Below are 19,734 nucleotides of genomic sequence, written 5' to 3' on the forward strand. Positions count from 1 at the left end.
GTCTTACACTTTTGGACAACAAGCATATTACTTGAACAACTGCAAAGAGAAAGGCTATGCCTATTGAAGGGTCCAAGAGTAAGAAAATAAAAATGTAGATTCCAAAAAAAAAGAAATGTAGAAATAGAGAAATATAAAGTTGTAAGCCTAGGAGCATGAGAGCAGGCTGTCAGCAGCTTTCTCAGCAGCTTGAGGATTAACTATTAACAGGGGGTTACTCCGCTTTACAACCCATAGCTCTATGCACAAGGCCGAGGCATCTCTCTGCAACTGAGAGCTATCCTAAGAGTATGAGCTGAGTCAATTTTTAGGAAATAGATATATGACCTCTGGGTTACGCATTATCCCTGCTATGTGAAACTGGCAGCATCAAAGGGGAGAGCACAGGGCTTCAGTAAACACCACCTGGAAGTAGCAAGGAAGACAATAGATTAAGTATAACACTAGTTTAACTGAAAAACTCTGTTAATGGAGATTGTAAAGTAAGGCAATCTGTATCTGAGTTTTACCTTGGGATTGTAAAAATTCCTTTGTTCAGACCCAATGCTTGGTGCCCCTACTATAAAAAGGTAGGTTCAGAAACCAGCCTTTGGCACAGCCTTACAAAATCCATTCTGGCTGCGGTCTCAGCTAGCTGATCAGCTTTTTGTGCCCCATGGAGATTTTTTTTTTTTAAATTTTATGTTACTTTTTTTTTCTGGATTCTGGAATAAAGTTTGCTTCTGGTTTATTGGACTTTGGTGGTCTGTCCCCATCTTTGCATGACCCCCCTGGACCCAGCATCTATGAGGGAGAGCCAGTAACTAATGCTTGTGGGTTTAAAGCAGAGGTGTCGGCAATCAGGAAGCACTGGAGCCTTGCGGAAGCTCAAAGCGCCTTTCTCTTGCCTCTGTTACAACACTGCAGTTGTTGTAACAATGAGCCTTAAAATCACCAGGTCCAGTGGCATGAATGTCCCCTGCAATAGCGTGGGGAAGTCATTTCAGCTTCCCCTGGAGACACATTTCTTTTTTTTAATTTTTTTTTATGATTCATTTATCTTTTATTTTATGTGCATTGGTGTGAAGGTGTCAGGTCCCCTGGAACTGGATTTTCAGACAGTTGTGAGCTGCCATGTGGGTGCTGGGAATTGAACCCGGGTCCTCTGGAAGAGTAGTCAGTGCTCTTAACTGCTGAGCCATTTCTCTAGCCCCTGGAGACACATTTCTTACTCATCTCTATGTACCATGGAGCTGGTCTGGCGCTGGAGAGGGCACAGAGGCCATGTGCCTTGCCAGAGATGGAGGAGCAGTTCGCGTGCCTCCACTTCCTCAGACAGAAGGTGCTGAGCTTTCTTTGAGGGAGTGGCCACAGCACAGTCGTCTCTGGCTTTCTCAGAAGCCTTGACTCACAGTGTGACACCGACTGAAGACACTGGGGAAGTGGCCCTCAGATCTGATGGCTCAGGGAACTTGGTTCCAACGGCTCGGTGCCGGCCATCGGAGATTCTTCCTAGGACTCGCTGCTGTTTCTAACATCTCTTCCTGGAAAGCACAACTCACTGCTGGTTGGACGCGCAGAAACGCTCTCTGCTGGTGAGGTAAGGTGGAGGGGTCTCATGGCTGGCCAGGCACCGGAAGTCTCCTTCTGATTTCTACTTGAAGCGGACTCTCAGCTCTGCAGAGCTGACCAGACCCTTCTGGAGTCGCTCACTGAAAAGGACTTGCATTTTTCGTGTCATTTTGAGAGCTACAGTTCCGAAGGGAGCTGAGCAGTTAAGACACTCTGACGTCAGTAGCAGAATCCATGCAGAGGAGAGGAGGCCGAAGGTCACGAAGGAGCATGTTCGTGTTTCCTGTTAATGGATTCACCACACCAGAGTAGAAATGCCACCAGAGTGAAGACCTGGTCTGCCTTGTTGGATGTTGTATTCACAGCATCTAAAATAGCCAAAATGCCCGGTGGTGGTAGCTCAGGCCTCTAATACCAGCACTCAGGAGGCAGAAGCAGGCAGATCTCTGAGATTGAGTTCAAAGTCAGTCTGGTCTACAGAATGAGTTTCAGGGCAGCCGGAGCTACAGAGAGAAACTCTGTCTTCAAACCAAACCAAACTAAACAGCCAAAAGTATTTGTATACATGATAAGCAGGCCAGCTGGCTGGGTAGACAAATTTGTTATTTTTCAAGGGTCCTGTCCTGTGGGAATTCTTTAAAATTTTTTAAAAAATAATTCTTATGTTTACTTATCTATTGATTGTGTGTGTGTGTGTGTGTGTGTGTGTGTGTGCGCGCACGCGCGTGCCACGGTGTTTGTGAGTCAGTTCCCTCTTTCTGTCATGTGGATCTGGATGTCAGGTTTGGTGGCAAACACCGTTACCTACTGAGCCATCTTACCATCCTTTTTTGTTGTCTTGTTTTATTTATCTGAGACAGAGTCTCATGAAGCCCAGAGTGGCCTTGAGTTTACTGTGTAGTTAAGGATGACTTTGAACTCCCAGTCCTCCTGCCTCCACCTCCAGGGTATTGGGATTGTAGACATGGTCCTTTGAGGCTGCTGTCCTTGGCTTGCAGATGGCTACCTTCTTCCCATCCCTTCCTATGATTATTACTCTCAATGGGGGTACTCCTGGAGTCTCTCTTCATGCCCTAGTTACTTGTTCTAGAAAGAATCAAAGATTCTAGCAAGATTGAACCAGGTACTGGAGGTGCTCACTAGAAGACAAATCTCTTTCCATCTATGTCGCCTCTCTCCTGACAGAGGGATGGGAATTCCACTAGGGTCAGTCTCTGCAGTCACTTGGGAAGACCAAATGATAGGGTGTGAGGAGAGCCCTTGGTATCTGTTAAATGTCAGTCACCAGTGACTTGGGGCACCAGGTTCTAGAGTGTGGGTCCTGGAGTTGGACAGCCACCTGCAAACTCGAGACTCACGGTCAGGACCTGATTATCTCCAGCCTGCATTCCTTCCTCCCTCCTTCTCTCCCTTCTTTTCTTTTCTGGAGAAAAAAAAAGTGAGCCAGGACAGTACCGACTTCATAGGTTGTTGCGTGCCTGCGTTGGGGATCTCAGAACTTCCTGAAGCTTCCTCACAGGAAGCTGTGGCTGGGCTGGCGTCTGCTACAGTGTTTTGTACATGTCACCGCCCTTTTTTTTGCTTCCTTCCAGACTAGTCTTTGCCCTGAGTTTTGTCCGAAGTCGGGTGTCTGCTGGGGCCTAGCTGTCTGCTCATAGGTCAGAGGAGTGGGAAATGCTCTCAGCCCATGCTCAGAGCCCCATGAGGACACCAAGACAGCGGTTGCCTTCTGTGGAAGGGCCTATGTCATCTGCTCTGGTTTCCCTGGTATTACCCCTTGCTCCTGCATCCTGCCTGTGGCATGGATTTCTTTATCCATCCCTTAGTTGTTGGGCACGGAGGTTGAGGGTGCTGGTGGCTCTGTACCAGGACAGGTGCTCTGAGTCACATCTCTAGGATGCTGGTTATAGGGGTTCATGCTCCTTTTTCATCCAGTGTCATAACGTGGTTGTTTTGAATCATGCTGCAATAAACACGCGTACAGATATTTCTGCAGTATGCCGAGATTAGGGGCCATTATTTGGAGATGCATTTACTTAGTTAAATACATTTTTTTATTTTTTTGGAGACAGAATTTCATGTAACCTAGATTGACTTCCAACTTGCTGTACAGCTGAGGACAATCTTGAACATAAGATCTTCCTGCCTCCATCTCCCAGGTGCTGGGGTTAGAAGCATGTGTTGCCACACTTGGTTTTATATAGCACAGGGGACGGAGCCCGGGACTTTGTGCCTACTGCGCAAGCGCTCTACCGTCTGAGCTACACACTCGGTCTTTCAGTTCTTTGTACAGTCTGGACAGACATCTCTGACCAGATGTCCGACGGGAGATTTGCAAAAGAGTGGCCGGTCCTGACTTTGTCAGGGAATTTGTAGACATAAGAATTCACTGAAGTCTTTGGGCCCCAAAGTTTTATTTCAAAACTGACTCTTTAGGCTGGAAGGAAGCAGGTGTTCCTTATTTTAAATTTTTCAGAAAGAGGACAAGGCCCTAAGAACTGCCACTGAATAGGTTAGTAGATGAAGCAGATTATTTGGGCCCGATTGCCAGAGCTCTTGATATGCAAATGTACCTCTGAGAAGGAATGCAAATGGGATGGGGGAGTAGGAGGGAGTCTCTGGATATATGATCCTAAAGAAATCGTTGATCTTCCTGGGGTCTCATAATAAGAGTGATAAAACCTTCCTTCCTTTATTCTGCAGATTTCCAGCTCCAATCACACAAAGTGACTAAGCCACTTGCTCTGGTGGCGGTGTCCACGCAGCCAACCTGCACTTGGGCGGGTTGCCGCCTGTCTGCAGGCCGGTGCATGTCAAACCGCTCACTGCAGGAGGGTGGAGGCATCTCATCTGGGCTCCACCTCACACATGCACTCTTCTTAATTTTACTCCTGTTTCCTTCTTGCTTACAAAATGGCTTTCACCCTGGGATGCTGGCTCATTATCTTCCGAATTTGAGGCGTGGCTCTCCCTCTGCACGGGCTGTTTAGTTTGCGGGATCTACCTTGCTCTTCTCGTCCTGCCTGCACCCCGGCCCTGCTTCACTTTGGATACAATCTTTGAAAGACTTGATTCAAGTCTCCCTTCCCCAGGAAGACTTCTCTGACTACAGCCAACCAGGGCAGTGGCTTTGATTTCTGAAAACCTGCCCCTGGTTTTCTTACTGGTTTAGTAAAGGAGTTAAGCTGTACGTGATGTCTTTGGTGCCTCATTATTCGATTAAACTGGAATTCGCACCGTTCACGGCACAATAAGTCTTTGTTAGCCAGCGGCTGTTTTACCATCTGTCCCCACACTGTTTAGGATTAGGCATTGTCTGTGTCGGTGCCCAGTAAAGGCCAGTTGAGAACAATGACAAAACAGTGTGTCATGCTGATTCATGTGCTAAACCTATCAGACTAGTGGAGAAACCCCCTGGTCCCCACTTGGTCTCACCAGCCGTAGTTCCCAGAAGCTATTTTGGATTAGGGGTGGGGGGAGGGGCAGCTCAGCCTTGATGGCGGCTGCAACCGCTTTGATTTGGGGAGCGGTGGAGGGGCAAGTCAAGAACAGTTTTTAGAATTTCATTCTACAGATTGTGCAGTGACAGGGCTTGGAGTCCGGGAACGCAGTTGCCTAAAGCCCCATGATGGCTGACTGCGGGGCTCACGTGTAATGGGGGCAGGTTTGTACCTGACGTGGGATACCTCAGGCAGGTACAGGGAGGCCTGGTGAATTGGACAGAGGAAACCAGCAGGGGTGACTGGGATTCTGGGCAACATGAAGGGTAGCAAGCAGGATTAAATACCAGAGATATGTAGCTCATCAGTGGGGTAACCCTGGCCATGGTGAGCCCAGGTATGTATGTGTGCGCGTGCGTGTGTGCCTGTGTGCGTGCGTGCATGTGTTATGCCCAAATCTGCGAAGTTCCCCAAAAGTCAACAAGGAGACTGAGTCCCGTATGTAAAAGCAATGAGCCTTTATTTTATGCAAGTTTGCAAACTCGGTCTCTCCGCATGTCCAATGTATTGGAATAAACGGAGAGTCCTGAGCTCAGTCAGAGTTGAGTTTTTATAGGAGTAAAGGTGGGGGTGAGGAGTTTCTGAGGTTCAGGACCCCTGATTGACTGACATTTGTCTAGGGGCATCCTGGTGAGTGTGCTGGCAGCGGTGAGTGTGTATCTATAGCAATTGGAACATTAGGCAGTTTCTTTGGATGGTCTGTTCTTGGGTGGTGCTCAGGTAATCTCAGTTTGTGGTTCTTCCTGAAATCAGATATTGCTTCAGGGAAAACTACTGAGACTCAGACCTCCATTTAAACTTATTGATGGCCGAGTCCTACTCTGACAGGTGATAATGGCTGGAAGTAAAGAACTTCCTTTGGGTGCTCTGTTTCTATTTAGCTTATCATGACTGGCTCCTATATTTCCCCCTTCACAAGCACCAATAACAGGACCCAATCTTGGGTCCTGCTTACCCCTGGTTTTAAGAAGGTATGGAACTACTTAAATCAACAAATCCATTAATTGACAACTCTGGACCTAGTTTTAATATATCAACAAGCACTATAGGAGTTATCTTGTCCCCCATGCCAGGAAGTTCCCCCTTGTCTCAGCCTTTCAGCCTATTTTGGGCAGAGAACACGGGACGGTGTGTTTCTTTCTACAACTACTTCAAGCTGACATTGGGGCATTGTTATCTGGGTCCAAGGCTAGCCAAAGGTAGGGAGGAAGTTTAGGCAATGGGGCCCTCATCAGACTTCATTGAAGGAACAGGGAGCATTCATATCAGCTGGATTGGTCCACATCAGCTTTCAGGAAGTTCAGGGCTCGCCACCATTCAGAGCAGGTTGTAGTCAGCAACTGATGCTTAGATGCATCTGCCAGCCAAGTGGAAACCTACTGAGATAAGTTTAAACTAGGAACAGAAGTTAAAATTTAGAAAAAGAGCAGATAATAGATGTCTGTAAACAGAAGGAATAGACTCATACCTTTGAGTCCTAGCAAAAACTACAGATTTTGGTTAGAAGCATGTATATTTTTCTGCTGTCCAGAGAACCATGTATGGTAGCTTTAGAATGAGCTAACAAGTTGGTTATAGCTTTGTGGAAGAATCTGGATACCTTTTGTTGTTAAACTGACACTATAACTGCCCTAGCCATTAATACTATCAGAAATCTCAAAAAGATAAATAAAGTATATCTGAGTACAGACCAAATAGTTTCCAAATCTATTAAAAGTGACAGAGACCAGAGTCCATATACAATTAGTCATACCCAGGTCTCCATAGCATTGGAGGCAGAAATATCCAGAACAGCAGTCTTACTGTCTAAGCCAGGCCCATAAGGTGAATTTTTTCTTTTTCTGTGGAAGAGGGACATGGAAAAGACTGACCTTATTTTGTCTAGGCAAAGGCAAATCAATTCTCCGAGGTCCTGCTGTTTGTCTACAGTCTGAACTGGGTCCTGGCGGCAGGTGTGGCACTGGGGCATCTCTCCCAGTGGTCAGCGTCGTCGTAATCCAGGTGGAGACATCATGGTGTCCCATAATCTTCTTTGGAGACCTTGGGTTACTGCTAGGATCTCAGAGTCTCTGTCTAATATAATAAGTTTTTAAATCAATATTTTAAATGACATATTCTGCAGATCTCTGAAGTATGAGGGCTGCCTAGGTATGTCTGATGAGTCAAATTTTGTTTCTCATTGTTTGTTTTAAGTTTGACCTTGAAAACATATGCAGGAACTAAATAAGGCTTGTTCCTGTAACTAATTATATCAGTACTTTAAAGATGACTAACTTGTATTTCCTAACAGTCTATAATAAGTTAACAGCTTTCACAAGACTAGAAGTTCACACTCTGCAATGATTTTGAATTGAAGCTAATAAAGAAACTGAATTAGTCATTCCAAGGGTAAACACAGAACAAGTTTATATCTAGCTGTTAATGCTGTCTCCTGCAAAGGCAAGGAAGGGGTTCCAGGGTGAGATGGGAATAGGAGGGAATCTAAGAGCTAGCATTGCCCTAGGGCAAACTGAGACTCAGGCCTACCTTCCAGCTGATCTACAAAACCCATCTTGGCAGGTGTGTACCAAGTTGCCCTGGGAAAGCTGCCCTGGGCCCTACATTTTTCCCCCTTCACAAGTACCGATGACAGAACCCAATCATGGGTCCTGTCTGTCCAGGAGCTCGAGAGGGTGATACTGGAACCTCAATACCATCAGTTGAACAGTATTGACCTGTTCTAGAACAAAAGCCATCATTTCTGTTGATAAGAAGATGCAAGATCATTTGGGCCTGTTAGAGCTGGAAGCAAGGTTGTTAACCAAGGAGACCAGCTGAACAAGTTTTCATCCAGCTTTTGTGTGAGCATTCTGTTCTTTATCATTAACAAGGCCATTGAATCTCTAATTACCCCGGGGTGATTGACATAGAAACACCATTCTTTCCCCAGAAGAAATCTTTTCCCCAGAAGTCAATACAAAAATTTATGACTCAGTTTATCCAAATAGTTTAAACCCAACAAAGTTAGCAAAGATAAGGAGACTAAACATACATTTTTAAGTATGAATAGACCTTGAACAAGAAAATATATTTTAAAACCATTAGTTAATATTTTTAATGCTTTTACCTTTTAATATAGTTTTCCCTGTTATAGTGATCCTCCCATTACAGAATCTTTCCCGTTGTTATTTTACAACTGCAGTTTTGCCTATGTTGTGAATCTCAATCCAAACATCTGACATGCAGGTGGTCCTAGACTACCGCTGTACAACAACCTCCAAAAGATTGAGATTCAGGCTTGGACGCTGTTCCAAGCCCTCTATCAAACTGCTTAGGTCATTGTCTTCTGCATCACAAGAAATGAACATTTCCATTTCTGGTTTGCTTTTGATGCTTATGGCTCTGACCCTAATTTTTAACCTTTTATTTTAAGTTCAAATATTAACAATATAAAACATAATATAAAACATTTTTATAGCACCGATGCCTCACAGCTTTATAAATGTATTTAATTTTTTCCCTAAAAAATTAAAATCTCTTAAATGTCTTCCTGCAATATCGAAAATATTAAAAATAAAGTACTTCTTTGGTCCCACCCTCGACAGCATATACACAGCCTGCCTTTTAGATCTCAGCCTGCTCCATTTCACTGCAGCTGGTACTTCTGGTGACTGTCACCTGGCACTGGCATTTCTAAAATAGTAAGGTCCATTGTTGCAACTGCGCATTCTTTGGGACTCTAGTCCTGCCATACATTTGTAAACCTTAGCTGTTTTTTCACCTGGGTGACTCTTAAGAAAGTCTAGCTGGCAGGGCAAAGTACATTTGAGTATAAAAACATTGAGGTGCAGCTTTAATACTTTAAATCATACATATGTAAAACCTTTTTAGAACGGGACATGAGTCAGCATGTAAAAATCTATCCCAATGCAGGCTATCTTGGAGATTGGTTAAACCCACTCCACGTGGTCACTTTTAATAAAGATGGCAGTGAAATCATGTGGCATCCATTTTTTTCTAACTCTAGCAAAATGACAATCCAAAATTTAAAATGGAATTATGCCTTATGGTTTCTTTAAAATTACCCATGCATAGATTTTAAGTAAATAAAACATGGGTCTAACAAAGGAAGAGCCATAATTCAATTCTAGAGCCAGCTTTTCAATTAAAAAAAGCATATAGCAGTTTTAACATTATATATACCAAAAGTCATCTGAATTTCTGCTAACCCAAATTTAATAATCAGAGTTCAGTGATAAATTTTTGAAGTCAGGCCTGTAAATGTGGCCACAGCAGTGATGGGTGGCAGAGACAGCAAAAATAGCCAGACCATTTCTGTCTCAGCTCCATGCTTGCAAGAAAACTTACATAGACAAACTTTTCAACAAAACAAGCACATTCAGTATCTGCATGTATGAGAAACCACAGCAAACATAGTTCACATCCCCTTTGACCTTTTATAGCATTCTATATACCTTTAATTTATTTTTTCTCTCTTTATTTTGTTAGTCTCCTGCTTTCTCCCTCACTTTCCAGACAACATACCAAAATTTTTCCCATTTTTCAAACAACATAAAAACTCTTACCAAAGTCTTTCTTGTGGTTTCCCTCAGTGGTGGATGATATATTGTATGGCTACAATATTTTATTTTATTTTATTTATTTATTTATTTTAAAGTAAATTTTATTAAATTATAAAAGTTTCCATTTCCGCCCCTCTTCCCAACACCCTCCCACTCCCCCCACTCCCTCTCCTCCTCCCTCTTCGTCCCTTAGAGCAGTCAGGGTTTCCTGCCCTGTGGGAAGTTCAAGTTCCTCCCCCCTCCCTCCAGGTCCAGGAAGGTGAGTATCCAAACAGACTGGATCCCCAAAATCCAGTATATGCAGAGGAAACAAGTCCCAGTGTCATAGTCAATGGTTTTTCAGAAAGACTTCGGGCCAGCCACATTCAGAGAATCCGGCCAAATTCCGAGAATCTGGTTAGATCACGTCCTCGTTCAGTCCCAGTCCAACTGGCCTTGGTAAACTCTCATTAGATCCGTTCCCTTGTATCAGTGAGTGATAGCATCCCTCGCAGTCCTGATTTCCTTTTTCATGTTCTTCCTCCTTCTGCTCCTCATTTGGACCTTGGGGGGCTCAGTCCGGTGCTCCAATGTGGGTCTCTGTCTGTATCGCCGTCCTTTGCCAGATGAAGGATCTATGGTGATAAGCAAAATATACATCAGTATGGTTATGGGCCATGGCCGGTTCAGGCACCCTCTCCTCTGTCCAGAGAACAATCTGGGGGATCTCTCCTTGGACCTGGGATCCCATATATAATCAAGTCTCCTGTAAACCCTAAAATGACTCCCTTAGTTGAAATATATTCTTCCCTGATCCCATATTCATCCTTCCTCCCTCCCCCCCCCATCCCAGGCCACCGAGCTTTCCCCATTCCTCCCCTACTCCCTTCTCTCTAACCCTCTCCCCTCCCATCAACCCCCCCCCCCCATGCACCCGAGGTTACCTGGGACTCTTGTCTATTTCCTACCTCCTGGCGGATAGCTAAATAATCTTCATCAGGTTCATCTTCTTATTTAGCTTCTCTAGGATCACGAATAATAGGCTCAAAGACCTTTAATTATGGTTAGAATCCACTTATGAGTGAATACATACCGTGTCCCTCTTTTTGGGTCTGGCTTACCTCACTCAGTAAAGTGTTTTCTATTTCCATCCATTTGCATGCAAAATTCAAGATGTCATTGTTTTTTACCACTGAGTAAAACTCTAATGTGTATATGTTCCACACCTTTTTTAACCATTCTTCTATTGAGGGGCACCTAGGTTGTTTCCAGGTTCTGGCTATTACAAATAGTGCTGCTATGAACATAGTAGAACAAATGCTTTTGTAGTATGTTAGGGAATCTCTAGGGTATATTCCCAAGAGTGGAATTGCTGGGTCCTGAGGGAGGTTGACTCCCAGTTTCCTGAGAAACCGCCACACTGATTTCCACAGTGGCTGCACAAGTTTACAATATTTTAAACAAGAACAAAAACATGAATATACTATAACAAAAAACCTTTAAATTTGCATCACATAAAATCCTGTACCAGCATGAAACATTTGAGACCAACAGTGTTTTTTTTTTCCTATACATTAGGCAGTAATAAGTTGTAACCAGCCCCTCTAAATGGTGACAGATATTTATAACACATTGGATCTGAATGATGAAAGCAGCTCTGGTGGAGGGAAGTCTGGCTACAGTGTCACAGCACGGCCGTTACAGCAACACCTATAGCCAGAATCCTTGACCCACGGAGCCAAACCTTGGTCAGGTTTGACCAGAAGTTGAGGCTCGCAGTCCCCAGGGCAGGTGGAGGGAACTCATCCACCAGCATGGGAGGGGGCAAGGTGATATTCAACATGGGGGGAAAAGACTGTTAACCTCTCCAGCCATAGCAATTAACCCCAGATTCTCTCTGTTCAGTGTTTGCAATCCTATTGGGGTACATCCACCCCCTACAACTGTGGCTGGCAGCCTTGCTACATTGCAACAACAAGGCTGCATAGCCCAGCCACCCAGCCACACAAGCACGCTGCCCCGCAGCCTCGTGCTTGGGGCCAAGGCTGACTCCTTTTCATGAAATGTTTAAGGCAGTGAGGAAAACATACCCCTATGCTTATGGCCCTATTTCTAAAGTCCTGTAAGTGATCACAATATCAAAGTCAAAGAAGTCATGATTTGAGTCTGTCCCATACCGTCAGTGTCAGTCTAAGTCGGGACAAAAACACAACACACAGGCACACAGGACAGTGAACAGGACAATGGTACCAAACCAAACTAAAGACGGCAGCCTCAAACTGTTTTGAGGGTATGCCTCGCCCCTCTATCGAACTGAGACCACTATCTGCCTATCTCTCAACAGAACTGAGACCACTGCCCATGTGTCTCTCAACAAACTGAGACCGCTACCCGCGTGTCTCTCTACAGAGTTGAGACTGCTACCCGCGTGTCTCTGAGACCACTACCCGGGTGTCTCACCAGAGGGAACCACCCTCTGCAGAAGGGTCCTGGGGATGTCTCGTCCAGGCACCCGACCTGTGATCTTTTATTGCATCTGCTTAGATCGCTACAGGCTCTTACGGTTCCTGGGCCAGTTCACAGAAAGACATGAGACACAGACATGAGACACAGACATGAGACACAGACATGAGACACAGACATGAGACATGAAACAAAACACAGAAAACCTACCGACTGGTTGAAGGCTCTATGGGTGGTAGTCCCAGTGGGCTTGGGGGATCCAGTACGAGTCCCCAAATGTTATACCCAAATTGGCAAAGTCTCCCAAAAGCCAACAAGGAGACTGAGTTCTGTATGTAAAAGCAAAGAGCCTTTATTTTATGCAAGTTTGCAAACTCGGTCTCTCCGCATGTCCAATGTATTGAAATAAACGGAGAGCCCTGAGCTCAATCAGAGTTGGGTTTTTATAGTAGTAAAGGTGGTGGTGAGGAGTTTCTGAGGTTCAGGACCCCTGATTGGCTGGCATTTGTCTAGGGGTGTCCTGGTGAGTGTGTGCTGGCAGGTGATCCTATCTACAGCAGTTGGAACGCTAGGCATTTCCTTTGGATGGTCTGTTCTTGGGTGGTGCTCAGGTAATCTCAGTTTGTGGTTCTTCCTGCAGCCAGGTATTGCTTCAGGGTAAACTACTGAGACTCAGCCCTCCATTTAAACTTATTGCTGGCTGAGTCCTACTCTGACAGGTGATAATGGTTGGAAGTAAAAAACTTCCTTTGGGTGTTCTGTTCATATTTAGCTTATCATGTCTGGCTCCTACACGTGTGTGTGTGTGTGTGTGTGTGTGTCTATTCGGTCAGCAGCAGCCTAGCCTTCTTGTATCTGGGACTCAGAGTCTAGTTGCAGGGTATGAGAGAGAGAACTTGGTAGAAGAGAGCTGGTTCTATACTAGACAGATGGGGGTGTTAGCATTGAGGCAAGCCTGGCCCCGCCCCTTGAGGCCCTGACAGAGTGGTCACCCCTGCTCATGCCTGCGTGCACGCAGACAGTACCCTGTCCCTTTAAAAGACGAAACTCTGCCTATCTCTATTCTTCCTCTTCCTCTTTCTCTTGCTTTCCCTCCAACCCTCCCTCTCTCTCTTCTCTCTTCTGCAGCTCCTGCTCCCAGAGGCCAGTCTCTTCTCTCCCGTTTCCCCTTCTCTCAATAGACTGCCCACTTAACCCCTGTCTGCATGGTGTGTCTGTCTCTCACCTGCCAAGGTCCCTCGTGGGCAGAATCATTGCATGAGGTTCTGTTCAGAGCAGCAAGGGACAGTGAAATCATACAAGAGGTTCTGGGGTAGCGGTGGGATTGATGCTGTGGGTCCAGGCTAAGAGTTGCTCCTTAAAAATGTGAGTGAGGTTGACTCCATAGAGCAGTGGTTCTCAGCCTTCCCAATGCTGTGGCTCTTTAACACAGCCCCTCATGTTGTAGTGACCCCAACCATAAAATCATTTCATTGCTATTTCTTTCCTTCCTTCCTTCCTTCTTTAAAAAAAATATTTATTTATTTATTTATTAAGTAAGCAATGTTCTTTCTGTGTGTATGCCCGCAGGCCAGAAGATGGCACCAGACAGATATCATTACAGATGGTTGTGAGCCACCACGTGGTTGCTGGGAATTGAACTCAGGACCTTGGGAAGAGCAGGCAATGCTCTTAACCTCTGAGCCATCTCTCCAGCCCCTCTTTATTTCTTAAGTGTAAGTATTCTGCCTGCATGTGTCCCTGCTGGCCAGAAGATGGCACCAGACAGATATCATTACAGATGGTTGTGAGCCACCACGTGGTTGCTGGGAATTGAACTCAGGACCTCTGGAAGGGCAATCAGCGCTCTTAACCTCTGAGTCATCCCTCAAGTCACGTGCTCCTATTTCATAACTGTAGTTTTGCTACTGTTATGAATCATAATAGAGATATTATCTGATATGTGACCCCCAAAGGGGTCACAACCCACAAGTTGAGAACCACTGCCATAGAGGCAGGATGGATGTGGAGCTTAGCTCGGTGATGTGGAGCTTAGCTCGGTGATGTGGAGCTTAGCTTGGTTATGCTGCATAGCTATGAGGTCAGGAATCAAGGACCAGAAAGCAAAGGGACTTCAGCATCCAAAGTCACGATGCTGTTAGCGGCATAAAGGTTGTGGGTTTTGTTCATGTGATTCTTCCAGCCATGGGTGCAGTGGTTTCCAAAGGACAATTATGGTATGTGTGTGTGTGTGTGTGTGTGTGTGTGTGTGTGTGTGTATGAGAGAGAGAGAGACAGAGACAGAGAGAGACAGAGACAGAGAGACAGAGAGAGAGAGAGAGGGAGAGATATCGATCTTTGGGAATAGAGAATTAAGAAGGAAGTCCTATATTTATTTACTTAAGACAAAATCTTACTGCGTAGCTCAGGCAGGCCTTTGAATCACTACACCCAACCTAATACTGAGGGTCTCTGGGTAGGATTTTCTTTTTTTTCTCTTCCTTCCTTCCTTCCTTCCTTCCTTCCTTCCTTCCTTCCTTCCTTTCCTTTCCTTTCCTTTTTCTTTTTTCTTTTTTCTTGAGACATGATCTTACTATGTATCCTGGCTGGCCTGGAACTTACTGTGTAGACCTGGCTGACCTGAACTCACATAGGTCTGCCTCTGCCTTCCAAGTGCGGGCATTAAAGGCATGTGTCACAATACCCAGTCTTTGTATAGGACAGTGCTTCTCAACCTTCCTAACATTTTGACCCTTTAATACAGTTCCTCATATTGTGGTGACCTCCAACCATAAAATTATTTTTTTTTGCTGATTCATAACTATAATTTTGCTACTGTTATGAATCATAATGTAAATATCTGTGTTTTTGGGTGGTCTTGGGTGACCCCTTAAAGGGTTATGTATGACCCACAGGTTGAGAACCATTGCTCTAGACCTTCCTCCTCCCCACCCCCTCTCTCTGCTTTGTCTCTCCCTTCATTCTTCCTTCCAGAGTCTCATACATTCCAGTTTTGCCTCAGACTTACCATGTAGCCAAGCCAAGGATGACCTTCGACTTTGGATTGTCCTGTCCAGGGTGTGATTTCAGGCATGTGTTATCATATCTGCTTTAGTCGGTGCTGGGATCAAACCCAGGACTTTGGGCATGGAAGGTAAGCCTTCTATTGGCCACGATGATTCCCCAGCGCCAGGCCTCTGCCTCACAGGTTCTGCCATCTCCCAATAGGGCCATCCCGGGGCCTAAAGTTTTAGCACATGGGCCTCTGGGGGACTCTCAAGCCTATAGCTTTCCTAAGCTTCATTTCTCATTGGTTAAACGTGCACAATAAAACCACCGTGTGAGACATGAGACACATGCGGGGGAACTGAGGAGAATATTGTGAGAAAGCTGGTTTCCTAGAAAGTACCCGGGACAACCTGTGACTGTCAAGTCCGCCATTATTAATCTCCTCCTCTTGTCTTAGGGACCTAAAGGAGCGAAGGCCCTGGGCTAATGACTTGCCCACTCTCCTCCTTAGATCTTTGCATGTATTATCTCAACACATGCTTAGCAAAAAGTCACTTGGCTTTATGGTCCTGATGGGAAAGGACACACAGGCATTAGCTTGGCTCTTGACCCAAACTCGAGCCTTTGAATACTCAGGATACACTGTCCAACCTTCTTTCCTATGACTTACCCAGATGCCCCTTCCCTAAGTAAAGGAAGCCTTGCACGATTTCTCTAGCTTGCTCAAATCCCATCAATACTACCGAAAATCATCATCCCCTTGAAGAAAGTACCACGTAGTCCTTGCGTCCGAACACAAATCGGAGCTGGAAAGCGCACAAGGAGTGTCAGGCAGAGACACCCATTTCTGTCTTCTCTCTTCCAGGAGCCAAGTCAGCCCCGAAGACCATGAACTTATCCTTTGAGCACTGCAACATATCTGACTGGTTGAGACTGGAGGCCACGGTGAAGGCCTCTGTGTACGTGGTGGCCTTCTCCATTGCCACCTCCATCACCGTTGTCATTGTCACAATCGTGTCACAGGACCCGCAGCTGAGGAAGGAGGTCCGGCTGGTCCTCCTCTGTCATCACCTGCTGTGCATCTCTTCCTACTGTGGCCTGGGGGTTGTCTTCCAAGGAATGCGGGCCTTGCTGGCCAACAGCCCCCTGCTGCTGTGCTGGCTGGTATTCGGGGCACAGCTAAGTGTGGGCGAAGGGATCCTCCTTACTCTGGCTTTGATGGCGCTCAACACTTACCTGGCCATTTGTTATCCCCTGAACTCTCCATCCTTTGTAGAGTCTGCTAAGTACAGGGTTCTGGCTGGGGCCTGGACCGCTGTTCTACTCAAGAACGTTGGCTTATTCCTCCTAGAGGCCACCAGCCCTCCTCCAGCCTCTGTTCTCCAGTCTGCCCCGCTCTGTCCTGTCATCTTGAACGGTACGCCTGCCAGAGTCACCGGCATGCTTTTCCTTGCCCTTCCTCTATCTGTCATCCTTGTGTGTTACTGTCTGATATACCGAGAAGGGAAGCGGGCTGGCCATTTCCACAGATCAAACCTCAGGGCCAGGAGAACTGTCCTCGTTCATCTACTGCAGATAAGCTTACACGTCATCCCCACGCTGCTAGTCATAGGTCTGGGAAAGCGGTGTGGGGTGTTTTTCTTTACTCTAAACCTGGTGCTTTTTGGTGTCTTTGCGTTTGCACAGTGTTTCAACCCTCTGGCGTATGGGCTATGCAGCAGAGACCTGCAGAGAAAACTGTGCTCTTGGCTGTGCTGTCAGAAGGACCAGCAGGGGGCTGGCTTAGACAAAGATTTAGCTCTTTCTAGTAAACCTAGACTTAATAGGGGTGTGAGGGCTGAGGACTTGCCCTGCATTCAGCCCCAAACTGTTGCCTTGCTTTGATTTTGAAAGCAGTGAGACTTCTCGACTGCACCTTGGTGAGGTCAGCTAGTGCCTTTGACGCTAAACCCAGATGAGCACTTCTGATGAGTCTGACAGCCGAAAGGGCCGAATCTAGGAGTCACATGATAATGGAGTCACTGGAAAGGCTGGGGTAAACAGAAGTCAGTCTGACTGGTGTCATGTCAAGGTAGGCCAAGAGCCCAAGAGCCGTATGCTCTGGGCACTCACATCTTGACAACTTTGTTCTGTCAGTAGAAAGAGCAACAAGATGGCTTCTACCAACATATGCTCCTGTAATTGGTGACACCTAATTGGCTGGCTATGGAGACCCTAAAAGCAAAGGAGTCTGAAAAATGTAGTTTCTAGTTTTACTGATTTGGCAGTAGGAGAAGTTACCTCCCAAGGAGTGAGGACTGAAGAAGCCAACTTATGGGCCCCTCTCTGACTACATTTAGTTTTATTTATAGATTATAATGATAACACAAACAAACAAAAGACACTATTGGTCATTATGTTTCTCACACTATACAAGCCATTTTGTACTATGTCAGATCGTCACAACAATTTGTAATGTAGACATAATTACTCTTGATTTGCAAATGAGAACAATGGAGGTTGAGGAAAGATTTACCTAAGCCTCAGAAGTTCTAAATCTTACAATTTACATAACATTTTGTGCATCTGTTTGGTACAGGGTAATCATTTTTCTTAAAAAATTTAAAAAAATTAGCGTGTGTGTGTGTGTGTGTGTGTGTGTGTGTGTGTGTGTGTGTAGGTCAAGGACAACTGTTAGAGCTTGGTTCTCTCTTCCACTTTTACATAGATTCCTTTATGTGGTCATCAGGTTTTCGAGGCAAATACTTTACCTGCTAAACTATATTGCCAACCCAACTTTCTCATTTTTGAGAGCCCGAACTAATTGCTTGAGAGAGCCAGGCCTTGACTCTCCACTTTGCTTTGGGTCTGGAGTCCTGCTGTGGAGGAGATTCTCTTTCTTATCTTATCTTTCCAGCACATTTCCTTCTTATCCTTCACGGCAACAATGTTCTGCCATTCTGAGGCCATCCTTATTTTCATACTCCAGAGCTTCTTCCTTGGTTTCAAGAGCTCCTCTTCCTTCCTCCATCCTCTCCTCTCAAGTTTGAGAGATAGAGTACTTGGACATGCTAGGCAGATGCTCTTCTCCTGAGCTATAGTACTCCAGTCCTCATCCTCAGTTCCTTGTCTCCTCTCTAGTTATTTAGACTAAGTTGGCCCCTTTTCCTAGTTCAAATGCTAAAAAGCAAAGTTTCACCGTTTTTTTTTTTTTTCCAGGAGACTCTGGATCTTATTTCCCTTGCCTCTCAGTACCTAACACAGTGCTTGGTAGACTTCAGGCACTCAGATGATGAAATAGAACCACTAACCAGGAAGAGATACCTTTCTACAAACCTTTAATTTTTTTCCTTTTTGGTTTTTGAGACAGAGTTTTTCTGTGTTGTCCTGGAACTCAATTTGTAGACCAGATTGGTTTCAAACTCAGAGATCTACCTGCCTCGGTCTGTAGACAGAAGTTTCTGTCTTGCCTGGTCCTGTAGCCGTTCAGTCTCAACAAAACACACAGAGGCTTGTATTAATTGTAAATGCTTGGGCCTATTAGCTCAGGCTTGCTTTTAACTAGCTCTTACAACTTAAATTAACCCATAATTCTTATTTATGTTTAGCCATGTGGCTTGGTACCTTACTCAGGGAGGCATTCTTACCTTGATTCCTCTGCATCTGGCTGGTGACTACAGACTAAACCTTTCCCTCTTTGCAGAATTCTCCTAGTCTGGTCACCCCGCCTATACTTCCTGCCTGTCTACTGGCCAATCAGCATTTTATTAAACCCATACAAATGACAAATCTTTACAAGATATGAGAACATTATCTCGCAGCATCTGTCTCCTAAGTGTTGGGATTAAAAATTTATACCACCACCACTTGATGCCTTTCTATAAACTCTTACATCACAAAATATGCACTGACATATTAAACAGTCTGAGAATAAAGACTCTTTTAGGACTGGAGAAATGGCTCAGCAGTTAAGAGTACATATTGCTCTTGCAGAGGAACCATGGGTTCAGTTCCCAGCACTCACATTAAGCAACCCATAAACTCCTGGAACTCTAGCTCCAGAGGACCTGACACTCTCTTCTAGAATCCATGGGCACCTCACTCACTCTCATAGGCACACATATATAAACATAATTAAAAGTAATAAAAGTAGGCCAGCCTTTAAACCATAGACACACAAGCAACAGAAACAGACTCAGAAGACTGGATCGATATACATTGTGCATACACATATATGTATTGTATGCTTGTGTATTAGTCAGTATTCTATTGCTGTGAAGAGACACCACGACCATGGCAAGTCTTCTAAAGGAGAGTGTTTAATTGGGGTAGGCTTACACTTTAGAGGTTTAATCCATTATCAGCATGGCAGGAAGCATGGCATTAGGCAGGAAGATAAGGTGTTGGAGAAGGAGCTGGGAATTCTACATCTGGATCTTCAGGCAGCAGGAAGAGAAAAAGATACTGGGCCTGGCTTGAGCTTCTGAAACCCCAAAGCCCATCCCCAGTGACTCATTTCCTCTAAAAAGACCACACATTCTGATCCCTGTCAAGTAATATCACTCTCTAATGGCCAAGAATTCAAACACAAAAGCCTATGGGGGCATTTCTATCTAAACCACAATAACATCCAACAACAATAATCAAAGAAAATGCATCTAGCAACTTGAAATGGGGGAAACGTGGGTGGGGCTTAAGGGAGGGTATCTGTG

At 45.2% G+C, this 19,734-nt stretch overlaps 1 protein-coding gene across 1 annotated transcript; it reads left to right on the forward strand.

Annotated features, from left to right (window-relative positions):
* The first annotated feature begins 1,298 nt into the window (after positions 1-1,298).
* LOC125416372 (putative G protein-coupled receptor 148) lies at positions 1,299-18,888 on the forward strand. Its single transcript, XM_048459310.3, has 2 exons — positions 1,299-1,579; positions 15,909-18,888. The coding sequence occupies exon 2, from the start codon at positions 15,932-15,934 to the stop codon at positions 16,925-16,927; it is 996 nt and encodes a 331-aa protein (XP_048315267.3). The 5' UTR covers positions 1,299-1,579; positions 15,909-15,931; the 3' UTR covers positions 16,928-18,888.
* The last annotated feature ends 846 nt before the right edge of the window (positions 18,889-19,734 follow it).

This window comes from Myodes glareolus, chromosome 1, assembly GCF_982192425.1.
Source record: "Myodes glareolus chromosome 1, mMyoGla1.1, whole genome shotgun sequence".
Taxonomy (NCBI): Eukaryota; Metazoa; Chordata; class Mammalia; order Rodentia; family Cricetidae; genus Myodes; species Myodes glareolus.

What these genes read in the sequence shown, in the direction of transcription:
- LOC125416372 (XM_048459310.3), top strand. Translation starts at nt 15,932, where the DNA reads ATGAACTTATCCTTTGAGCACTGCAACATATCTGACTGGTTGAGACTG.